The sequence below is a fragment of the Rhipicephalus sanguineus genome, chromosome 10 (genome assembly GCF_013339695.2).
Source record: "Rhipicephalus sanguineus isolate Rsan-2018 chromosome 10, BIME_Rsan_1.4, whole genome shotgun sequence".
NCBI lineage: Eukaryota > Metazoa > Arthropoda > Arachnida > Ixodida > Ixodidae > Rhipicephalus > Rhipicephalus sanguineus.
The window spans coordinates 26,588,430-26,614,543 of NC_051185.1; the positions used below are offsets into that span (position 1 = coordinate 26,588,430).

The 26,114-nt window shown below is 47.1% G+C and overlaps 1 protein-coding gene across 1 annotated transcript in view; it reads left to right on the forward strand.

Annotated features, from left to right (window-relative positions):
- Nucleotides 1–263: 263 nt before the first annotated feature.
- LOC119406288 (TNF receptor-associated factor 3-like) overlaps nucleotides 264–26,114 on the forward strand; it is a 353,808-nt gene continuing 327,957 nt past the window's right edge. The window contains exon 1 of the mRNA XM_049420032.1: nucleotides 264–587. Within this exon, the coding sequence (XP_049275989.1) occupies nucleotides 300–587 (288 nt within the window). The 5' untranslated portion in view covers nucleotides 264–299. The remainder of the gene's footprint in view (nucleotides 588–26,114) is intronic.

Sequence of the window (26,114 nt, forward strand, 5' to 3'; positions counted from 1 at the left end):
TCTACTGCAAAAACTCTCGCTGGCTTACATATACAGTGTTGCACTTGACGTGTGAAACAGTGATCCTCCGGTTGCCGTGAATGCGTGAATGATTATCATGTGATGGAAAGCTGCACCTGAGAAGTAAACAATCCGGAACATACGCGATAACACAAGCATTGACCCCGTTTTTATCTCTCCGTGTTGTTACGCGACAGCAGAAGTGCATGAGACCACAGAGAAGCGATAAGCTCGGTGATAAGGAAAGCCAGTCAGCTCTAGTGTGCGAACGAAGCATTCATTTCTGAACTAACACTACCATGCCGGATCTCCAAGGAGTGCACCGTTTTCGCGACCACGCCGTCGCAGGCGTCAACTGGCGACCGACTCGCTTTGTCGACGAGGTGCCCAGTTCGCGTGTGTGTGGCCTCTGCCGCATGATTCCCAAGCGGATAATGGTGCTGCCATGCGGACACCTTCTATGCCACTCGTGCCTCGCAGCCAACTCCGAAGGATGCGGTGGGCGGTGTCCCTTGGATCAAGAGCCGTTCGAGGAAGCTGAATGTGTCAGCTATGATTTGCCAACCAGGAAAGCGAACGCCTTGAAAGTGAGAAAACGGTTCATGGGTCGTTCCTTGGTAAAATCGTTCAGTTACGTTATTTTCGCTGCTGCGTATCTGCGGGCTTAGCAGTGCAAGGCTGGCCGTTTCGTGCAGGCAAACTCGTATACTTACTAGCCATAAAGTGAACATTTAACGGAGCGGTTGATGCTCCTTATGAGATTTACGCCAGACTCGGAACGCAAGAATAAACCTGTAGGGTGTGTTCGGATAATAACATTGGTGAATGTACGCCGCTCCAGTTACATTTCGCTAAAAAAATACTTTGCTGCCCGAATCCCCAGGACCATTACACCAGACTTAGTTTCGGGAAAACATTGTTTGCCTTAGTCGAACAATTCGGAAGTCTCCACTGCGCGAGGACCGCTTTTTGAGAATTGCGCGAAAGTGGGATTTTGAAAAGATCCTATAAAAGAGCTATTGTGGCTGTGTCTGTCAAAATTTTTGTGGTCATACTATGAGTAACGTGCGTTCTCAAAATTTTGTTATCTTGCAGTTTTGTTGCCAGTATGTTTAAGAAAAAAAAATCACATATACGGCACAAAGTTCAATAATGCTCTCATTTCAGATTTCATGCTCCGCGTCTATAAGAGTCAGAATTTTCAAAGTTTGCCGAAGTGTTGCCACTCATCAGTTGAATAACTGTGCGAAATACAAGTGCCTAGGATGACGTCAAACGCAAACCAATAATTCATAAGGGAAGGCATGTCTCTAAAAATGCGATATTTTGAAGTTCAATTAAAAACAAATGCCACCTTCTCTTTTTTAAACTCCCCAATAATAAAGCCAAGCACGTGCTTTAACTTCATCTGCAAAAAACATGTTGCGTTATTTTTGTTAGATCGGAGAGAGAGAGAAAGAAATGAAAAGGAAGGCTGGAAAGTTAACGAGATATTGGCATCTGGTTTGCTACCCAGCACTGCGGTGGGGAAATAAGGACAAGAAAGGGGGTGTAGAGAGAGAGAGAGAGAGAAAAAAAAAACGCACATACACATACAGGATAAAAAAAACGCACAGATCGGAGTTGGCCAAATTGACGTTAACACGCAACCACTTAAATGAGCGATCACGTAGCTATAGACCGGATGTCGGCAACTTTTGGAGGCCGAGAGCCAAATTGCAGGAAGCCGATAAGGCGGGAGCCACACGGCAAATAGGGGGCGGGGGGGGTGGCTTTACAGGGAAATAGAAAAATTAGGTGAACTGCCAGTAATGATACACAAAACTGGAATGGAAATCATGTTTATTTCCAGCACACATACCACGGGGTTGCAATTTATCAAAATAAGTTAAACGTGCATACATACAAATAACTTTATTGAAAGGTCCTGCGAGTTTGTGGGAACATAAGACCGAAGCAAAAAAAAAAGAGCTGTTTCGATGTGTCTTTTGGTGCTCAACATTCTTTGCCAACTGGCAAATGTCTCCATCAAGGTTGCTCACCGAAAGACACAAAGTCGTGGAGGTTTTCATCGGCTAGATAGGGGGGTGGGGTTGTTCTGACGTCGTGCCGCGCATAGTTTCCTACAATATTTACTAGAGGGAAATCTGGCGATAGTGTCTATGGGAGCTGCAACGCATGGCTCTTCAGCCATCATGGGAATACTGGGTAGTACACGGATTTGTCTAAACTTCGTTCTTTCGGCTCCGTTTGGCTCCGCGTCGCCTGCATCCGCATTGTCGCAAAACGAAGTTCAGAAAAGTCAGCAATTCCGCTTCACCACTTTAACCTTTTTAGGCTCACCAATTCAAATCTGGTCCCGAAGTTCACAGCGGTCAGGGCTTTTATCTGAAACGAACGCCAAAACATAGCAATAAACAAAGCCACAAGTGCGTTCGAAGCCGTAAGCACGAAGATTAGGCAAATCCATGCACTATCCATCATTCCCGTGGTGGGTGAACGATTCCAGCGCCAGAGTTTCCTCTAGGCAATTGTAGGGAACACTATGGTGCCGGGGGCCGCAGGTTGCCGACCCCTGGTATAGACGATTTTCCGCAGCGGTGCATGGACGCGGCCATGTTTGATCACGTGGTTGTAACTGGCCTTTGCCCAGTCCCAGCCAACGCATGCACCAGCGAAGCGGCCGTGGCCGTACCGCCCAAGCTGGTGGCAGCAGGGTGTAAGTCACATGCTTGCGCTGAAAAACAAAATCTACATGTAATCGCCTAAAAATTGATAACGTTGAAACATATGGGTTTGTTTGGTACGTACTACGCCACAGCAATACGTGATATGTTTATTCTACTTCGCATATATGGCGTATGACTTCAATTGTTGTATTTAAAGGCATACACCTTTAATTGGCGTATGCGTTTAATTACTGGCTGTGGTTACAAGCCAACATGGCATGCACCCATGTAGACGCAACTCGTGCTTGCTACTTGCCCACCGTCATATCGCTTTGTGTCAACTCAAGCTGGGAACAAAGCATCAGGTATATTCCGTCTTTATTATTGAGGTCAGCTGCGTTTATTTAGCCACGCTTCCTAAGCGTTCTGTCCGAGAACTTGAAAATGAATCTTGGAAACACTCTCGAAGCATCAGCACTCAAATATGAAGCAAACAAAAACACAGGTTTCGAACTTACGGGTAACAGGTTTCGAACTTACGGGTAACACAGCTCAAAAAGACGACGTGATAAAATTTAGGCGCAACGAAAACGCGTCCACAGGTGCCGCCATGTTGTCTTTTCTTCCGGCGCTTCCGTCTGCTCGCTTTTACTTGCCCGACGCGTGAGCGCAGACGCTATGGATGGGGACGCCAACCAGACGACGCGGCGCGGATGGAGGCATATTGAGCAGCGCTGCCAAAGTCCACGGCACGGGGAAGGCCACGGTGGTCCGATAGTGGCGTTTAACCTTCACCGCCATTCTCAGAGCAGAAATTTGACTTGAATAAATGAATAGGTTTGGCTTTTGAGCAGAGTTCTGCTCAGTAACAAAATTTTTGACACATATGCATCTGTACATTTTACGGTGATCTGCTTGAAGAGGCTGAAGCAGTCTTCATGACGGAGAGAGCTGCTTCTGGCATAAGGATCATGAACAAGGCGTCATCCAAATCTTTCATACTCCAAATGTTCCGGTTATAGCTAATCTTTTTCTTGTGCTTGTTCAGATAGTCAGCGCGAAACGCTCACTTTGAGCTGTGCAACTCAGCCATAAAACGCAGGAGAGTACAAAAAGCGCATGAGTACTCACTAGCCTGCTCAGTAGAGGACTGCCGGGCCGTCGACGAAACGATGAACGTACGTGAAAGCTGATGCGCTGTTTAGACTTCAACCTTTCTAAAGCGCATTTAGCTGTTTATTTTCTGCTTATTTAGTTCTTCGCCTGTTTTGTATTCTTCAACATGGTGGCGCTGTGAAACCACTGCCTGTATCGCCGCGCGTCGTCTGCGTTATCAGATTACCGCGACGCGACGAGCAGCAATATAGATCCGGTGGCTGACTTTTTCGGGCCCCTTCCTTTATGTAGCGTACACAGGCTCGCATACGCGCAGGATGCTGGAAGATGGCGCTGCGAAGCGTGTGGCTGAGCATCGCAGCATTCTGAGTCGCTGGGAGCCGTGTCGAGGTTCTTGCAATTTGCGTGAGGAAATTTAATAATAATTCACTTTTTAAAAACAACTCTTCCTTTTTTCTGCCAAATTCTCATTTCGAGAACACGAGCGAATATCTTTACAGCCTAGAAATCGCGGCGGTACAGGGGGAGTCGAACCCACGCATAAGGCGAGGGTTCGATTCCGGCTCGGACCAATGATCCTTATTTATTGCATCCATTGTGACTCTTAGCTCGCAGACTACGCGGACTTTTCACTGAATTTCTGCGAAAGCAGGTCGTTAACGCTATGGTGGTATAATATAAGCGGTAAATCTAACAGTTTGAGAATGGCTTTACTTGAAAGCTTGTTTTGCGTTACTTCACCAACATCTATAAACGATCGAAGGTCTTTAAAGTGCATGAGATAGATTTACACTGAAAATAAGCAATGTCGCAGATATCTGTTATAAAGCTCGCGAGAAAGCAAGCGGCACTGAACGTGACATTGGCGACTGCCCACTCCGCAGGGGTCATCAGATGAAATGTTTTGTAAGATTACTTGCAAAACAGTATCATAGCCAGGCCAAAAATTTTTCTCAGGTAAAGCTCATCTGCTTCTTTGTCAATAAAAAGAACTGAAACTAACAGAGATGTCAACAAAGAACTAAAATAATTTAGTTCTGGGGTTTCTGAGTAAACTTTAACGAATAACTAAATCAATTGTCTTATGAAATTCTCTCGCAGCTGCAGCTGTTCTATTCAAAGAGAGATAGAAGTAAACAGTAAACGAAATGGTGACATTTATTTTTGTTGAAGAGAGTGGCATTCTTGGCCGTTACTAGCGCATTTAAGCTTTGTTTTGTATTAACGACAGAGTGAATATTTGTGTGTGTTGACTATTTTTGTCTTGGATATGTTACGCAACAGTCGCTGTTCTTTTTTTTAACATCACCGTGTGTACACATATATGTAAGTGTTGAATATGTTGTTTTGACTGTTATGTTATATTATGATATGTCTTGACTGTTACGCTAAGTTGTATATTTTATATACTACGGGTTAATTGTGATTAGAAATTTGGACACTATGTACTTTATGTTTATGGACCCTATGTACTCCAAGAGCTAAGGAGTAGCCGGCGCGTTATTTGTGCGCCAACATCTCCTAACATCATGTCAATAAAAAAAAATCTCGATGGAGTACACTGAGAAATTATCCCCGATAATCTGTTTTTTACGTCTTTCATTTAAGAGATAACGCATATCTGTTGAAGATATTGTCTTCGTTGTTTCATTTTCTTCCTTTTGTAACGAAGGTTCACTGCTGGAACGAAGCTTATGGATGCCAATTTGAGGGAGCCATGGAAGATATGCTGCGACACTACGAGAGCGAATGCACATTCCACGCCGTGGAGTGTTTGCGATGCGGCGAGGAAGTACTGCACAGGGAACTGTCTACGCACTACGTGGCTGGGTGCAGCGCAGCTGTTTCAGCAGCAAGCTTAGAGAACACTTCATCGGAATCTCCAGCACTAACCCTTCAAGACGTGACGGCGGCTCTCGAAGAACTGAAGACGCTGTTGAGGGACGCCAGTCACGAGCAGCTGCTACCTGCGATTCAGAGTCAAATGAATAAGCTGATTGAACAGGTCAGGAACCAGCAATGCAGGTCAACCGTGAACGCTGAAGCTGTCGCAGCACCTGCAACGTCAGAGATGGCTAAAGTCGCAGCACTGAGTACCTCGACCTCGTTGCACGAGGGCACTTCTCGGCAGAGTCCTACTGAGGAAGCAAGCAAGTCGTCGACGTCTCGGTCCTGCTCGGAGGAAACGTTGATGCCTCGACAGCTGGAACCCCTTATGGCCCAGCCGCGAGAAGATCTGCAGGAGTCTAGGTCGGCCGACACCACTCAGGCTTTCTCAGCACCTGAAACGTCAGAGATGGCGCAAGGCGCCACACCGAGTACCTCGACCTCGTTGCAAGAGGAAACTTCTCGGCAGAATCCGACTGAGGAATCAAGCACGTCATCGAGTTCCCTGTCCTGCTCGGCGGAAACGCTGATGCGTCGACAACTGCAACCCCTTGTGGACCTGCCGCGAGGAGTCCTCCAAGAGATGCGCAAAACATCCTTGCAAGATTATCCTCAGCATGCCATTACTTATAAGCTCGAGGGTGTTAAATGTCATTTAATGTTAACGACGCCGTTGTCGACAACAGTTACATGGAGGGAAGTAGTTGGAAGAGTACAATATGTTCTAACGCTTGCAAATTTTCCCCGTGATAGCGCACACACCCGATTAAACCTTGCTTGTATCACAGTCTTGCACACGAGCGACGCGTACTTTGAACTAATGGTCGGCCATGAGATATGTGGCCTTCCTTATCTTGGTGTGATCATTACGTTTCATGGGATGCTAGACCACTCTAGGTGTCCGCCGCCTAAATTCGCCGTCAGGGCGTACAATCTGAGAACAGGGGAATTCGCTCCATTGAGGAGTTATGAAACCGCCTATTTGAGTTGTTTGTGCCATGCACCCTCATGCGCACATCGCTTCCACGCATCCCAAAATGAGAATTTTTTCCTGGTGCACCCGCATATCCTAGATGCCGGAATAAAGTTTGAAATCGACCTCTGGTAGCAGCAAGGTCCCGCGGGAGGGACAATAGTGATATAGTGTTTCGCTTTAATTTGCGAGCGTTTTTTGTTTCTTTCCTTTGGATGACTAGTGATATCAGTACATATCACGGCACCACAGTACCAGGAAATCTAGAGTTTGTAAGCATTGAGAGCATAGATACTGCACTGCTTAACCTCCTTTCAGTTTTGTGTGTGCGTGTGACGTCAAGTGAGTGAATTCCCGATTGCAGTTTCGGATCCTGAATAAAGCACGTCGTGCAAATTTTTCAAAAATATTTGTTTCTATGAAATTTCCTTAACAATGTCGCTCTCATTCAGCTCTAGCTTTAAGCATTTCTTTTAAGTTTGCTCAGATATTTATCTAGTGTGAGGTTGCACGATATTCCACATGGGGTTTCTAAAATTTCGAGGTTGCTTGAGCTTTGCCTTCAAGAGTAGAACGCGATAGCGTATTCGGGACCCGTGCGCATCGCCTTCTCAATTGCTAGCCTGGCTTCGGTTGTCGGTGCATGCCTCAGACGTGCCGTAAGGAAACGAACGACTGTGCGCGTAATATTGGCCGTTTGAAACTATCCTAGAAGGCCTACTGCGAGTACAGCTGTTAAGTGCCCACTACACTATAATTCTTGCTTTTGCGAACCAGCGAGGTACCCACTACGCGTCTGTAAGGCAACACGTACGCTAACCTACGCAGCTCTTTACTTTATTCTTGCTATTGCAGCTCATTATGATTGAAGGGACGCTAAAGTCAAATAACAATTTATGTCAGAGTGAAAGCCCAATGTATGACAACTCCTAAAACGGCAATATTATCAACAGCAGTGCCCTACTTACCGAGAAATTAAGCTAAATGTATCACATGATGAGCGCCACGAGTGGGACATTTTCGAAGTGATCCCGATGACGTAGGGAAGTCGGCCTACAATAGATCACTAGTAATCAAACTAGCAGCAGTAAAAAAAGAACATTCCGAGCATCAAAAGACGTAATAAAATGCTGTTTGTTCGTTTCCGCTTGATTCATGGAAAACAAAACCTCCGTGGCGTTGCCATGGGGAACGGCGCGCGTGGTTCAAAGGTTCCGTTTTCGCCGAACTGTGCCTCGCCCGTCTCAGTGGTAGTTTCGGGATCGCGTACTACCGTGCGTGTTTTGCGCGCTCGTGAAAGTCGCTCTGACATAAAGTTCGACAAAATGCTGCATGCGTGTGATATTGCCGGATGCCCGAATGGTGCACAACGCCAGTGCTGCAGCAAGGAAACCGGTTTGTCTTTTCACTGGGTGCCGCGGAATGAACCCTTACGCTCGAAGTGGCTTAGTGTCATGCCATTGCGCCAGTGTGCTAAACAGTCTGCGTGTGTGCTCGCTGCACTTTCGTACTGAGGATTACGAGACCAACCGCAACTTGGTGACGGCTTTCAATGTGCCCATCCGAGCAAGTCCTTGCCGCAGCGCCGTTGTTGCTACTGTGGGTCCCGCTACTTCCGCTCGGCTGCTACTAGTGTCGGCGGCCGCGCAGTAAAAGCGGGCAACGTTGGGCACGGCAGCAGTGACGTATGAGAGTCGTATTTTCAGGCGGGAGATTTGAAGCGCGCTAACGCGATGCGGACCACTAAAAACGTGATTTTATTTCAAAATAAGCACTTCCTTGGCACAAAAGCAGCGCTACGAGGTTTCTGGACCGCTATTTCAGCAATCAACGTCGACTTAATATTTGCCTTTAGTGTCCCTTTAAGTATGTCTGAGCACCTTGCAATAGGTGGGCCTTTAAAACACCCACACGTTCCGCAATTCACATGTTTTGACGCCTGGCGCGATTCTACGCTTCGTTCACGCAGTATTACATGCGTTAAGGAGACTCCTTCTACTACATGACATTCATGTACTGTCTTTTTTTTTTCTTTGAGCAATAACGCGGCTCAGTGGTAGAACACCTACTTGCCGCGTGGACGGCCTGTGTTCGATTCGCACTCCGAACCGAAGTTTCTTATTCATTTTATTTCCATATTTCTCACATTTTCGGCCACGGACAAGATGATTTTTCGCTCACAACCAATGGCACCGACACCGACGCCGACACCGGAATTTCCGCGAAACGAGCTCTTTAGCGCTATCGCGTTAATAATGAGCCTTTGTTTTATTGTCTTCAGCGGTTAAAAAAAATTGCTGGAGTGGCGATTATTGCGCAAGAGTGAAGCCGTGCCCACCAAAAGATGGCGGCTGCACCCGCCATCTTAGTAGGGGCACAATAAATAATCGGCGTTTGCCGAAGGAAAGCGAGCGTTTTCCTCGCACGCCAGATGAGTTTAATATGGCAACTTTTTCGGGTCAGATACTGCTCCAAGTGTGTCTTTGTGTTACTACTTTTCGATAGTAATCCTCAAGGTCATAGCAAATTTTATTTGAGATCAATCGCCAATACTCCACTCGATGGGTTACTTTTGTCGGCAACAACGATCTTTTATTTTATCGTTAACGTGGTATTTACACTGACAGTTAAAGCCATTTGATCTCCAAGTAGGCACCACCAGAAAAGAGCATGTTTCCGAGCTCTTTGGTCGGCAAAAGCTGGCTTCACTTTTGCTGGCAAGTCATTGCGAGCGCTTCCACTGGCCAAACCACACTGACAATGTGTGCTCGGTCGGAGTACTCGTGCTCGCCATTAGGGTAAGGCGGAGCAAAATGAGACACGGGGCAAAACGCGACATTTTGACTTTGCCGCCCTCTATAACTAATAAAAGAAGTACCTTTTCTTTGTTTCTCTATTTCAGCGATAGGTGTCGGTAGTTTTCGACGTTTTTTGTGTAAAAGTTGATGATTGCTCACAGCGTTCGCGCGGGAATAATTGCACGGCTGATGTCAGTGTGTTCGCGACCTGCCAAAAAGGGGCGATATTCTGCTCGGGCAAATTTTCGGATCCGTGCATGAAGCTACTCCGGCGTCAGTAAAACAACGTAAGTATTTATATTGTTACTTTATACAACTAACTACATTCCACCAAAAGTTTAGCTCGTTTGGTGCCGTGGGCCGAAGGGCAAATTTTTTTGAATTTGGGCATGTGAGAGGGGCAAAACGCGACAAAAAGGCATTGAATTGCCTTAAAGAGTGTCTTATTAGGTGAACCATTTATTTACGCTCATTCTATATAATATTTTTTTTGTTTAGGATGGTACGGATGTACAAAAGAACATCATCTATAGTTTCCTGGGAGGAAAACGACATGAAAAATGCACTGAATGCCTTTCAGGAGTTTCGGAGCAACACAACGTCGGGTTCTGTTTGGATTAAATGCGTGGAGTGCAAAGACTGCGCTCATGAAGACTGCGTGGGGGCCCACGGAGCGAACTTGAAGTGCTTCTACTGCAAGTACTCAAAGGATAAAATCTTTTCAGACTGTCTCGTTTTGCCACACGCAGCGTCTCATTTTGCCCCGCAGGTTGGGGCAAAATGGTGCATTTTTTGTTTCTTTTTAAAATAAACTTTTGAACTGTCGCGACATCGCCATATTTATGTAGCTCATACCTTGTACCCAGAAGAAAGTTCCTGCATTGATGTTTTATGGTAACGTGTGAAATAAAATAAAATATTCGCTATTTTCAATTTTTTGTCGCATTTTGCCCCGCCCTACCCTAATACATTAATGAATATATACGTCATACCCATTGTGATCCTCTTGATAAGAACAGTATTTAGTAGCCCGAACATCAAATTCAGAGAACATCAAATTCACGCATGCTCTTATCATGCGCGCACCTCCTCGCAATTAATTGGTTTTGTAGAACATCAAAAACGCTGCTCAATATCGCAAAGCGGTAGGTTACGCATAAACTATGACACGAAGAATTTCCCTTCCAAATGTTTTATTTAGAAAGGCATATCGAGGGGTCATTTTTGTAATTAAAAATTTCACCACAATTTATAGCTTTAAGCGTGATGTGTACATTTCATTATCAAGTGAGACACCAGAAAAAATCAATGATTGCCCTGCCTGTGGACTGTTAGTAACATTGAACCATGTGTTACGGGAATGTGAAGCCATCGGCTCTGCCTTCAGCGAGGACAGGTGGGAAGCGCTCTTGCGCAGCCCCGAACTCCATGACCAAACCCTGGCCGTCCAGGGTGCCCACGAAGGGCTTGGCGGTCCCTACGTGGGAATAGCCGGGTGGCGCGGTGTCTCCCCTGCATCTTCTCTGGACCCAAATAAAGTTTGCATCATCATCATTGCAAGAAAAAACAACAAACGCAGCCGTAACATAAACGGTGTCACACCCCTGTGTTTTATTACTGGCACTAGCACCGAGCGGCTTTCTTTTGTATTTCAAACATATCCGGTCGTGCCTTCCCTACTGAAAAACAGTGAAACATTAGAGTTATGCGAGCTGCATGTAATATTCCTGTCGGTATCCGAATAAAGTCTCAAACAATGACTCAGCTTTAAATTTATGAGTTGCTTGTGCAAGTACGGACAGCGTCCTGTCGGAGAATTTGCGTTTGTAAGCGTAATGTTATTTCTAATGGCATAGGGGCGCTCAAGATGCACTGTTCAATACCAGTGGACTGTACGCTTATCACAATTGAACGCCCTTGCTGTGCGACCTGCCTTGTAGCCGCGTAATTACGGTAATAAGAGGACGGTCTTTCAAGCGCGTGTGCCTTTGAACCGGCAACGTTTTCTCCACAGAAAGAATACAAAAGTTTTATAGGTGATACTGCGGTAAATGCGAGGCAATTACGTCTATATTTAGCTTGTTTAGCTCTAAATACCGTGGTTTACCTTGAGAAAGGGCCCGGACCAATAGTGGTCAAACGTAATGCTATTATGGGAGCAAATAGGCGAGGCCAATCACACGCGAAATGCCGGCTTCAAACGAAATGGAGCAGTGGAACACCTCTAACGCAAAGCATTCTTCGGTAACCCATGCACAAGGACTCGCTAGGTCTCAACGAATCACGCTTGTTCCTGCAAAACTTCGCTTGCTGTAGCGAACCCCCATTGGTGCTTCATTGCTTTTTCTTCGATCACTACTATTACCGTCTTCAGGGGATCTCGACCACTCGCGAGTTATTGTTACCACTCTGGGTGTCAAAAAGGGTGCACTCGCAGAGAAGGTGCGCGATTGTTTCGCTGCACCCGAAGAGTTCACAAGCTGTGCTATCACCCATTCCAATAGTGAATGAATATGCATTCGGGAATGCCGCTCCAAGCCAGAGACGCACCAGCAGGGTAGAATGACGTCGTCATAGGTTCGATGGGACCTGTAATTGAAGAGCAGCCCTCTCAGCCACATTGGGCGAGCTAGACAAGCGCCCTCTCACAGGGGACAAAACCCTCTAGGGCACCGGCCTACCCAGCCTTCAGCGCGAGCGGCTACGAGGGCGTTGCTGCGGTTTCCTCGAGAAACCGGAGTGAACGACAAGTTATCGCTGGTCTCAGACAATGCTTCTAGACAGTGCTATTGTCATGACTGCTTAGTGTCGTTACAAACTCTCTTCGCCTGTTTCATTCTTTCGCACCCCCTTTTCCCTCCCCAAGTGCAGGGTTGCCAACCGGAATTCCTCCTGGTTACCCAGCCTGTCTTCCCTCTACATTTCTCTCTTTCTCTCTCGTGTTGCCACTCACTCCGAATCCCAGCGTCGTTCTAAGCTAGATGTCGGACAGCTTGAATTATACTGGCGGCTGTTCGTCTTCAATACTGTCGCAGTCACAGATTATGGGCGACACAGAGAGAGGGAAAAGATTGAATAAAAAAAAAATTCTCTGTCCAATATGTGTTCTCCTAAGACGACTCGAAGGCGAAAGCCATCTTCTTTTCTGATTAGATGCATTGATACCCCCCCCCCCCCCCCCCCCCCGCTGCACCCCTCCGAAAGCTTTCTGCACCTAACGTGCTTTCGCACTGCCTCTGCGATTGGCCTACCTTTGGCAAAGCGACGATGCCTCGTGATGACGTCATCATTGGACGTCACAAATTCCGATGGTATTGGAGGCGCGGAGTTGCGGAGTCGCCCTCTATCGGGCGCGCCTCTCTTGCCTGCTAGGTAGGGTAATGCCGGCGCGCTCATCATATGCTTGGCTGTAGGCGCTCTACGAAAACACCATGCGGAAACCTACGTGCGCATGTCTGTGAATACTTTCGAAACGACAGAATTGTTTACAGTAAAAATAATAATCTCGGATAAAAAAAAAAAGCAGATAATTTCTTACAGGAGCTACCTGTTTATAGACTGAACATGTACAGTGAGCGCACATTGCGCTTGGTGACCACCATGGGGTGTCCCCAAACAAGCTTCTTGCGTGAAAGGCAGGCAATCCGTGGAGGCGAACTATGTGGCATACGCTCTTACATTTGTCTTTCTGTATAAATAGATATGGCATACCAGAATGAAACCTCAATGAAGCGATCACGCGGCCGCAGCATACATGAGCATTTTAAGCGTCGGTGCCATCGCCACCGATGACACCGACACTAATCAGGGGCGTAGCCAGAGGACGGTCAGGGGCGTAGCCAGAGGACGGTTGGGGGGTTCAACCCCCCCCCCCCCGAAATTTTTCAGTTTTGCTTGTGTATATATACACGCACACATACAAACACACGCACGAACATACATAAAGTATGGTTGCCCCCCCCCCCCCCCGAAAAAAATTTCTGGCTACGCCTCTGACACTAATGGTCAATTTTCGCGTTCGATGAGGTATCTAAGGCCTTCATAAAGAAAAAGTGCAGCTTCCTTCGACGGCCCCGGCATAGTGTAGGTGGAGTCCTATTGAGGAGGACCCAAACTGTGCCTAGCGACAAGAGGAGCAGGCCCCTATGGTTAAAACGAGGCAGAGAGCGAAAATCTATTGTGTGCATTGCTTTTTTAAGGCGAAAGCCTCGTATGTCTAAAGAACCGAAAAACACGGTACTCTGTGTCGGCGACTCTCGGCGGTGACCACCGGTGTCGGCGGGCGGCGGCGTGAGCACGAAAAGCACCAATGGTCATATGACCTCACCTACTCATCAAACGAAGCTAAGAGCAAAATGTCGCATCATATCACCAATCGCTCCTCGTAATGATCAAACCGTCACATCATGTTATCGCACGAACTTCCCGTCATCACACATCATCACACGTGACGCCATCGCATGAACTCTTCGCTTGGTGAAAGGTGAAAGGCCGAGTCAAGAGGATTAGGTTCAGAAAGCATCGAAGGAGGGGCGTGCTTAGAAGGAGAATAATGCAATCGACTAAGAACATCAACCTAGTTTATTGATCGAGTCTCTCGTGAGTGCATATGCTTTCGCATATTTGTTTTTAGCGTTTCCTAAACGAACTGTCACTTTTTTAGGCTCGATGCACCTCAGGTTCTCGGTGTTTTGGCGTGTCACGTCGTCGTCACGGTCCATCATAAACGGGTATGCGCCACAAAAATTGGGTAAATTCTACTACTCGCCACCGGTTCATACTATGCAAATTATGAGATAAAGGTTCATCGTTACGGCATAAAACGTGATGTTTGGCTTAGCAGTGGTGTCAGAATCCCCGAAGAAACTTACCAAGCGCTCAAGTTTCTTATCTAAAACCAGAGACACAAACGTGCATCTCTACGTCAAAGTCATCTATTTGAAACACCACTTCTTGAAACATATCTGCAAAGGGATGGTGCGTTAGTGGACCGGTGGCGAGTAAAGCACTAAAGAGGAAAGGTTTTGTTGCGGGAAATACGGGCCGCACTGCAAGCTTCGCCGCTCCCTAGGTTTCACGTTAGTGGAGCTGAAACACCTTTTCTTCCTCATTGCATAGTGCTTCCTCCTAACTTTTATTTGCGTACTGACGCTTCAACAGCAATATATTCGTGTTTGTGCAACTGTTCTTCTTCATGTGATTCGCCGCCGTGGTAGCTTGTAAGCCAGACATCGCGGCTTAAATTATCAGCTATGACGGGCGCATTTAGATGCGGGCAGAATGCACATGTCACACGCGTATTCAGGTTAGGGTGCGGATTCAGAAACCCCAGATGGTTCAAACTAATTAGCCGTAAGAACTACCGCCTGCCTTGCAATAATACCATGCTTCCCTCACGCGCAGCCCCGGCACCTATTCATTTTAAACGTAATACGTGTAACGATGCATAAAACGCGTAAAAAAGCATAAAATGCGTAAAACGTAACCGATGCATCGTTCCTCGCCGGACGGCAACATTTCAGAAGCGAGATGTGAGCCTAATTTTATAAGCAATGATGGCAAAATCGCCATCTGAATAATCTGTCCTTGTTTCTATGACAGCCAACGTGTATGAGATCACCCAATAGCGATACGCTCGTTCGAAGCTATGGCCATTCCGCTCTATACTGTGAGTGCAGCATTCGTCTGCGAAGAAACACCACCATACCGGATCTCCGACGAGTCCACCCTTTTCGCGACAACCCCATCGCAGGCGTCAACTGGCGACCGACTCGCATCGTCCACGAAGTGCCGTTACTTCATAATTTGTTTTTTCGCATTACTCGAAGAGAGCTCAACACGCTTCCCTAGGCCGCTGGATGTTGCCTTGTACTCCACAGTGGGCAGGTATCCACTGCCGAGCAATGCGGTGACAGAGGTCGCAAGCTTTGTTGCATAGATATTTGATGTCCGTGACGAGTTGGTCCTGCGTGCGTGGAGACTTCAGAGACTGCAGCGCCGCTCTTGAGTCGGTGAAGATGACCCACGACTCAGCTGATACTGCTGCAGGCCCCTGGGTTTAAAGGGGCCATGGCACATAATTTTTTATCATATTCTGTGATGTGTTGTTCAATCCTTGTACGTTCACAAACAAGCTGGCGAAATTTTTAGCGCATTTTTTCGGGCACTCAACTTATAGCTGAATATTGTTACAAACACGCGAGTGGTGTGAGAGTCGGGCAACAGTGCCGCCCTCGCGAGCCATGATGTAATAACCTGCTTGCTGTGGGAGCTTCTGTATAGCGGCAAGCGATCTTGTTCCGTGGTCTGCTGCGTGTGCAATCGAGTTGCTTCAGCCTTGTTCAACGTGGCAGTGGCTCGAACGTACCTCAGCGGAGCAGCGGCAACGCACTGACCGCGTGGGGTCTGGTCACTTACATGATAGAAGACGATGGATCCGCTCCATGCAGCACATGACGTCAAACGCGCCATGGCAAAATGGCGGTCGCCGGCGGTGCGCGGGGTTTATAGCCGGCGACTTGTAGGGCTTATGGTGGATGTGAATAATCACTTTCAGTCCGTTTTTTGTGCTTGTATAGGCATAATGGACTATCTACTATTTTCCGCTGAAAACCGCGAATCGTTGGGTGACCGTGTCAGAGCCCCTTTAACAGTGACATTCTATAGCCATGTAGTACAGCGCAACACTTGTAGTGAGTAAACTGAAATTAGTTTTTTTTTTCCTTTTTTGTGGCTATCAAAAGGAGCGCGAAAGCAAAGCGTACAAGACCACGCTAGGGTACGTGATATCTAAGGAAGAACTTACTCATTGCTTCCTGATAGGCGGACATGTTTTAGGGAGAGGAGGAGAGAGATGAATACACCATGGTCGCGGCGTATGTCAGCTGCTTTTACCAACTTTTCCGTCATTCGTGCGCCAAGTAGTGCGACTCAGGGCTTACAATCGCCACTTAACATTGGGTAAAATAAACCCCGCAGTATTGCACATCATTACGTAACGTTACGCTGTGCAGGAGCTTCTATCGTTATTCTGGCTTGCTCCACAGTGCGTCCATCCCCAACCCATCCCCTCCCCTCCCCCCCCGCCCCCGCCCCACCCTCTGAAAAAAAAAAAATCTGGATACGCCCATGTTGTTTTGCATCTAAGGTAATGATACGAATACTTATCTGACAGGTACAATTGTCACAATTTGGTTACGTAGGCGAACATGTTGTCACGTGGTTGTGACGACGAAGACGGCGGCAATCAGACTAATAAGAATTAAACTCTTCATTGGGCGCACTTGTGCCCAGAAAATCAAGTGACACGCACTCTACAATGATAACAACGTGTCGTCGGTGGTTGTATCTCATCGTTAGTCACCCGCGTCAGCTTTTATACATGCTGGATCAAAAATTCCGGCGTTATCGTTGTACCCGCGTCAGTTCTAGAGTAACCTCGACTACTCGCGTAGCGTGCGCAGTCTTACCGGAAAAAGTCTCAAACAGTTGGGAAGTCTTTCCGACATTTCGGCGCCGCCTGTGCCAGGCGCTCGTTACACGTGTAATAGGGCGGCCGCACCAACATAAAGAAATAAGGGCATGCGGAAATATATCGCCACCTGTCGGTATTTGGCGTAAGCTAGAACAATTCGGAACGATACTGATATTCATTTTGTATAAACCAATGCTAGTGAAATTAACGACACTAGAGTTTTCATAGTAAAATTTATCAGCAGTGTTGCCGTGCACGGGCACTTTACGCCAAAAGAGAGAGAAGGGACAGGCAGGTTAAACAGGAAGAACTCCGATTGGCTACCCTGTACTTGGCAAAAGAATGAGAGAGAAGAAGAGTCTTCAACGACGCAGTCATGACAATACCTCGGCATAGAAGCAACAAAATCAACATTGTCTGAGACCAGTCATAACTTGTCGTTCAGTCCGGTTTCTCGAAGAAACCGCGGCAACGCCCTCATAACCGCTCGCGCTGAAGACCGACTAGGCCAGTGCCCTAGGATCTTCTCCTCTGGGAGGGGGCGGCTGTCTAGCTGGCCCAATGCGGTTGTGAGGGCCGCTCTTTGGGTCTCAAGATGAGTGCACTCGCAGAGAGGGTGCGCAGTTGTATTGCGACACCCGCAGATTTCGCACTGTGTAGGCTACTGAACGACCTCGTCTGGCGATGAAAATTATAGGTTCGCTCCATGGTTACCTTCTGGCTACTTTGAGCTTCTGTTTCGGCGGATTTAGTAGCCATTTTTAACACCATAGCATTAAAGAGCTCGTTTCGCAGGAGTTCCGGTGTCGGTGTCGGCGTCGTTGGTTGGGAGCGAAAAATAATCATTTTGTCTGTGACCGAAAAATTGAGGAACATACAAATAAATAAATAACAAAAGATCTTCGGGTTCGAGTATATTGAAATCTGATCTTCAATCAGATTTCAATATACCTGAAGCTGGACTAGAATTATGGTAACTATCTAATCAAAATAGGTGTGCGGCATTTAGGAAAGAGTACTGCAAGGTTTGATCTTCTTGCTGTTCTGTTGTCAAGAATGTTCGTAAATTACCTTGCCTCTGTGAAGAACTCTATCTATTCTAAATAAATTAAACGCGGGCGCCCAGAACAAACCTTTATTCAGGTATTTGCAACTTGCCTGTTGATTGGAGGCCAATCAAGAGTAGAAAAAATTGTGCTATTACCCATAGAGAATATTCCAAAATTTCTGATAACGAACCGAGCAACGCTCTATTCGATTAGGTGCTCTCTTCCCATTGGAGGAGCTGGCCTGTGACAAGAAGAAGAGGAAGAAGTGAAGAAGGCGCTTCCTTCAGTTACCTTGCGAGAGCAAGGCTCAGCTCTAGCTCTGCGGAAAGAGCGGAATGGGTTTTAAGGCCAGAGCCTTAGATGCCTCATCGAACGCGAAAATTGACCGGCGTCCCGCGTGATGCGAAACATAATTATCACGTGATGACGTCCCCATATGACGTCAAGATGACGTCACAAATCGCCAGAATATATGACGTCGTCACATGCTGGCGTCGTCGCACGATATCGTAGCTTGGTCAACAGTGGGCAGATCACGGAGGCAGTGCAAAATCTAGATGAGGTGCCTCCGATCCTGGAGGCAATAGAAAATTATGGAAAGCTTTCGGAGGGTTACGGCGTAGGAACAATGCATTAACTGAGAAGAAAAAGAAAATGGCTTTCGGCTTTTAGTCGTCTTAGGTGAGTGTATAAGGGACCCTGTGAGTTTTTATTGCTGCTAAGGTCAAGGAAACATGGTGGATTAACACGGCAAGTTAGGCGAGTTGGTGCGTTAACGGATTTGGGTGGACGTGCGGCGCGCGGCGCTCGCGAGGGACGGAAAATTGGGCGACACGAGCGCTGAATCACAACTGTAAATTTATTGCTTGCACAATATATATATATATATATATATATATATATATATATATATATATATATATATATATATATATATAAAGAAGAAAACGGGTGGAAACAAGGAAATTCAAGAATCCGGTTCCATTTTGATGCGCTGTGATCGAAATCTGGCTGACACACGAAGTAAAATCTAGGGGCATGTGATCTACGTCGACTGTAGCTCGGCTTTGCTGGTTTTGGTTTGGGAACTGCACCGTACTTTTTTCTTCTTTCGATGTGAAGCCTTGTGTCCACGTTTCCGTGTCTCCTTGTGTACTCTTACATTCACCCAGGCGTCAACGATTCACCCTACTGCGTATGTGGAGGCGTTGCCTCACTCAACCACATCCTCCGGGCTTGCCCGGAGGACCTCCCGCCCACTGACCTTGTCTCGCCACCCCACACCGAGGAGCAATGGCAAGCCCTTCTCTTCAGCACAGACCGAGATGTCGAGACATGAATCCTGGCACGATCTGAGGACGCCATTGAGAATAACGGCCTGGCAGCATGCGTAGCCTGAACCCCCCCTTACCCCACACCCCTTGATGAATAAAGTATTCACTCACTCACTTCGCTCTTGTCCTGTGTATTCCTGTGCGTTCTTTTTGAGCGTCCTTCCTTGTGTTTGAGCAGCGCGCCTCAAGTTTTGAGCTCTGACCGTTCCTAGTTCGCGCTCGCCCTGTGTGAGTTCTTTTCCTGCGTCCTTTGCGCTTGAGCGGCGCGTTCCAAGTATCGAGCTGCTTGCCGTTCTTCTAGTGACATTCTCATTGATTGCTATCGCATTCACTGCTTCGCCCTTCCGTCGGAACCGTGACTTTTTTTTAGCTTGTAATCGACTATAGATTTCACAAGCTAGTTCTTGATTTGGTCTCGCGTGCCATACGACTTGCGATTGCAAATCTGTTGTGTTTATGGAATTAAGTCGAACCCGGATATATCGTGAATGCATTCAGCTGGGCTAATTGGTACTGACCTAATGAGCAGTCGAGCGCCGTAACCGCTAGACGACCATGGCGGTCTCTGTCGCACCGCTGAAATCATGTTGGAGAGCCTTAATTAAGGGTTTGAAGCTCTTCTATAGCAACGACGACCTGGTGCGCATTGCGGCCTTACATCGTAAACAATCGCATAGAAAGGCAGCGTCGTTGTAACAGCAGAAGTGTTTTATAATGTCTCAGCAAACATTGGGGTTACATGCGTAGCAGTACTGAATGGGCAGCTTTGCTCCTTCGTCCCCCTAAAACGGATGCTTAGCTGCGGTCAGAAAGAGGCATTAAGCGGAGCTATTTCCATAAACACATCTTCGCACTGGTGCTGCGGAAAGCAGTCGCGATATGGCGGGTTATAGGTTTAGTACTTAGAAGAACAGACTGTTGGGCGAGTTGGTAATGCATTCTGTAAAAACTATTGCATTCTCGACGGGTCAGGCTTGTTCCCCCGAAGCTTCGCTTGCTGAAGCGACCTCTCAGGGGTGCTTCGTTGCTTTTTCTCCCATCACTACTTTCACTGTCTTCAGCAGATCCTCACCGCTCGCAAGTTAGTTTTAACGCTCACTCTCAATCACAGCGCCTTTGTAAGCTATGCGTCGGATAGCTTGAATTCTATACTGGCGGCTGTTCGTCTTCAACATTGTCGCAGTCACAGATTATGGGCGAGAGAGTGCAATAACATTTATTAAAAATAAGACTCGCAAGGCCCCTTATGCATTAGCCTAATACGACTTGAAGGCGAAATCGATCTTATTTTCTGATTCGATGCATCAATCCTTCCTGGCACCTTTCCGAAAGCTTACAGCACCTCACATGGCTTGGCACTGTGAGAGATTCTTGCACCATACCTGCTTTTGCACTGGCGCCGTGATCGCCCTCCTGTGCAGAAATGACTATGACATGTGATGACGTGTCCCATGGCAATTTTGATGATATGGGACGTCATATGGCACGGCATCACGTATTGATTTTTTGCATCACTCCTGTTTTGACGCCGACGCTAACGCTCAAGTTTCGCATTCGAAGAGGCATCTAGGGCCTTAACAAAGAAAAACTGCAGCGTCCTACGATGGTTCCGGCCTGGTGTCGGTGAAGTCCTATGAATATGACACAAATATTGAGTAGAGTGACGAGAGGACCAGACCCGGGTGGTTAAACTGAGACAAAGAGCGAAATGTAATTTTTGCGTCGCTTTTTTTAAGGCTAAAGCCTTGTATGTCGAACAAACAGGGAAAAAAACGCAGTGTTCTGTGTCAGCGACCCTCGCCGATGACCAGCAGTGTCGGCAGGCGACGGCGTGAACATGAGAAGTAGCAATAGTCAAACGACCTCACAGACACGTATAATGATGCTAAGAACAAATTGTTGCATTATATCATTAATCGCGCGGCATAATGATGAAACCATGGCGTCATGTTATGACATTATAACACGAACTCAGCTTGGTGAAACGTGGGCCTATCTAAGCGGGTAAGGTTCAGAAAGCATCAAAGGAGGGAGGTAGTTAGAAGGGGAATTATGCAATCAAATAAGTACATAAGCCTAGTTTATTGAGCCTCCCGTCAGTCCATAGGCCCTCACACATGCTGCTTTTAGTGTTTTCAAAAGGGACTGTCACATTTTTGTGTAACCGCTCTTCTCCATATGATTACCCGCCGTGGCAGCTAGTGTATCTAGCGCTTGTTCTCCAGACAACGTCCCAAAACCACGATATGATTATGAGAGACGCCATTGTGGAGGGCTCCGGAAATTTCGACCAACTGGGGTTCTTTAACGTGCACCTGAATCTAAGTACACGGGCCTCAAGCACTTTCACCTCCATCGAAAATGCAGCCGCCGCCGCCGGGATTCGATCCCGCGACCTCCGGGTCAGCAGTCAAGCACCTTAACCACTAGACCACCGCGGCGGGTCTTGCACTGTGACAGTGTTGCGCACAAGGGACGCGTCCTTTACCGTTAAATTCAGCAACTATATATTATTTCCTAAGCACACCTTCTCAGTGAAGATGGAATTGTTCGCCATGCTAGATGGCTCTCGGTGTTCGGCGCATTCTTTCGACGCCATCGCGCACAACCGGAAACGAGGGGAAGCACTTCCGTTTACTGCGTGTGACTTCGCGTCCTTGTGTAAGGGAGTTGCAGACTCGCGGGGACATTTGCACCGTTTGATTAAGAGACCGCTCGATGACTTGGAAGGCGCTGGTTGCATAAATGACGGAAAGCTGGAGCTTAAACTCGCGCTCCTATGGGGAAATAAAACACACAGGCGAGACACTCGGGCTCCTAGAATGGTGTCCCTCTAGTCGATTGGTTCTAGTCTTTTTTGTGTTGCTACCTTTGTAAATGTGTGCGCTAAAGCGCAAATAAAAAAAAAGTGATTTTTTTTAATTGTATAAACACAACAATGGAAACAATTACATACAAGAGCACATATGTATACGTCATGTAAGTTCATTCACGTAGCGACAAGATAAACAACACAAAATGCCGGTCAGTCGCATAACATTATAATTGACATAAAATGCAGTAACACGAACACAGTATACGCTGAATGTAACGCTACACAACGTACAGTCACGTAACAACGCTGAAGTTGGCAAAGCCAAGTCACAGTGACACCTATTACATGTTCTGTACCACTTCATGAGCGTTTGTGGCATTAACGTCGAGCTTAGAGCTTTACGCCCTGAATAAAGAGCGCTTGTCGCCTTGAACGTTCTCGAAGGAACAAATACTTTATGGAAAGATCGAGGTACACAATATCCTGAAACCAAATTGCATAACAATAGTCTTGTTATGTGTGTGGAATTCTATAATGCCCTGGTCATGTTTTTTTTTATTTTACGTGTAATCATTTGCATTTCGTGTACGGTGAAGTAGCGCACTTTGGACGGGGACAAAAGAGACAAGAACGACACGACACTCGCTACACCCGCCACTGAATTTATTTTACAAAAATACTTCGTATACATGCACCCACGCACCCCCGAGCGATACAGAAATGAACTAAGCACAATGCTGACTTATCTAAAAACAAATTTTGGGCACACCCAAGTGACAGGAAGGAAATCTCGAGGAAAGAAGGGGGTGGTGAAGCGGGGGATTGTATGTCTTGGGCTTTCCCCGCGATGTCCGCGCTGAAGTCACAGAGCGTACGAAGGTCAGTCACTTCGCTCGCTGCAGCGGCCGCGTTTGCGAAAGGAGCGAGCTGTTCAAACAGAAATAAGTAACAATTGGGACAGTTAGTTCGCGCTCGTCCTGTGTGTACCTGTTCGTTCGTTTAGTGCGTCCTGCTTTATGTTTGAGCAGTGCGCTTCAAGTGTCGAGCTGTGACGCATGATAGTTCGCGCTCGTCCTGTGTGCGTTCTTTTCGTGCGTCCTTTGGGCTCGAGCGACGCGCTGGCAATTTCGAGCTGCTTTCCGTTCTTCGCGTTACATTCCAATTTATTGCTATCGCATTCACTGCTTCGCCGTTGCGGCGAAACTGTGACTTTTTTATGATACAACTTTAGAAGTCCGCGGTCATCAAAGACGGATGCACGCAAGCTTGCAACAATGGGCGCGGACTTCAGACTAACTTCATGAGCCGGACGGCCGATGACCCTGCCTGCGAAGAAGATTGCCGAGTGCATGAACGGGACCATTTCTTTAGTCGCGGAGGCGATCAGCTACCGCGCTTCGGTCGTCTGGGCCCTGGCTATCTGCCACGCGCTCGTGTGTTCCCTTTCATAAAGATGGCGGCTGTACAGTATATAGTACGGTTCGCAAGAAACACGGACAGAAGAATACGAGAAGCGTGTTTTCTGCGCACGTGTTGTCTTAAGTTGCCCGTGTTTACAGCGCAGTTAAATCCACTATAAGTTTCTCCGTGCTCACGCCTATGTAGACAACCGTTGAGTTTATACTTCCTTGTGTCGCCGGCGGAGCGCTGCTTGCCATGGCTTCAAAGCACTGCGCTCACGCGCCGCGCCGCGCGATTTTGCCGGAGCAGGTGGGAGTACGTACGTACGTTACGAATGATTGCAGCGCTCCGCCGGCACCGCCGAGAATGACAAACTGAACTTGTTTATCAGATGCAGTCAACGTGCGTCACGAACGCCCTTACCGTTGTAGCGCCGTGAAACGGCGCTTCTGAGGGTGCGCGAAGGTGTGCTTCTGTGTGTGCGCGAATGTGTGCTTCTGTGTGTGCGCGAATGTGTGCTTCTGTGTGTGCGCGAAGGCCAACAGCGCAAGCGCGAGAAACCACGTGACTTTTCTTCGTGCACTTCAAAGGAAATAAAAGTTTAGTTGTTGTTTGGGACGCGAGTGGCTTACTTCGCTTGCGCGACCTGCTCGCCCAGCTCGGCCTCGCAGTGCGTTCCAACACCGTCATCCTCACCGCCAGCAGACAACGCGCTCCGAGTAACGCGTTTCAATCACCGAACACAGTGCACGAAGTTGTAAGTAAGTAATGCAAGTCAATAACTATTCCAAATAACAACGAAAACTATGGGTGTGCGAATAGTCGAGTTTCCAATTCGAATCGAATAATACCTAATCGAACAACTCGATTCGAATTTCGAATAATTCGACTGGACGAATATTTAAAATGCAACATAGTCCTATGGTGTAACTTGGTTAGGGTGGGGAGGCTAAAACTAACGCTAACGTCGTTACAGTAGGCATTTCGTTAAAACTTTCACCGATATCCTGGCTCGAAAGCGAGCGCATGTTTATTTCAAAGATTATGCCATTTCTGCACGTGATGGCTCCAACAAACAATGCCAGGGAACAGTATGGGAGACTGTCTAACTGCTAGCGTCAAAAAATAACCAGCAGACTGAGCTCAGACCTTATAGCCAACAGGTCCAAAAACACATCAATGAGCCCCTGATCCAAGGAAATGATGAACCTTTGAAATACTGGAAAGAGCATGGAGCTGCACTTTATCCAAGCATCGGCAAAATTGCTTTGCGATATCTTCCCATCCCTGCTACTGAGGTGCCCAGTGGGAGCATGTTTTCAACTGCAGGAAACACCGCAACGGCCAGAAAGCCTGAAGCCAGTTCATGTGGAACAGCTTGTGTTTCTGCATGACAAATTGCAGTTTTTCGGTAGCAGTCACTGACCGCGTTATGTTCTCGAAGACATCAGCAGAATTTATTTCTTTCTTCTTTCTTTCATTTTTTTAAATAAAATCTTTAGTATTCGATTTGATAGTCGATATTTCTGGCCACTATTCCGCACTATTCGATTCGAATTCGATTCGAGATCAAATTTCACTACTCGCACAACCCTAATACTGATGCCCCCCTTCAGGACCGTAGCCACGGGTCCCCCTCCCCCCCCCCCCGCGAAATTTTGGTGAAGTAGGTGTTTTTACCAAAAATAAGTAATGATAATAGGTGGTTTTCTCAAATAGTCAAGATTTTTAGCAAGCGTCCCCCCACTCCCCCCGAAAAAAACTCCTGGCTATGGGCCTGCCCCCCTTAGTCAATGCCCTTCAATGGGCCTGTAAGGAATTTTGAATAAATAAATAAATAAATAAATAAATAAATAAATAAATAAATAAATAAATAAATAAATAAATAAATAACCAATTTCCCACCTCCATGTTCATCGCCTTTTTGGTAGGCAAATCATAAGTGCTGCATTCCGCTTCGTCGAATGGCTCCTGATCCAAGGGACACCTCCCACTGGCACCTTGAGAGCTGGCAACAAGGCACGGTTGGCACAGAGCGTGCGAGCATGGCAACAGGCTCAGTGCGCGTCGGAATCATGCGACAGAGACCGCACACGCGCGAACTGGGCACCTCGTCGACAAACCGCGTCGGTCGCCAGTTGACGCCTGCGACGGCGTGGTCGCGAAAACGATACACCCTTTCAGTATCCGGCATGGCGGAGTGTCTTCCGATCTTCCCACACGAATACTGCACTAACACAAGAGCGGCCTGGTTTTTACGACCAAGGCTTATCGCTGGCATCTGATGGTATCAAACAGTTTGGCTGGCGTACAAGGTATAGACAAAACGGAGACATTTTTTTTTTCGTTATCGCGTGTTCCACGATTCCCACTTCTTGCGCCACAATCCCACGCAGTCAGAAACAGCGCATTCGCTTATCGGCACTTGCAGTGGCCTGTCACATGTTCCTTGAGGTCGCCGTAACGCGGATTGAATCAAATCAAATCAAAATGTGTTTTATTCAGACGTAATTACAAGAATGCGTACAAAATACATTTACCAATAGCCTACGTGGCTAGTAGTTGGTCCAACAGAGAAAATATAGAAAGGTTAGCAAG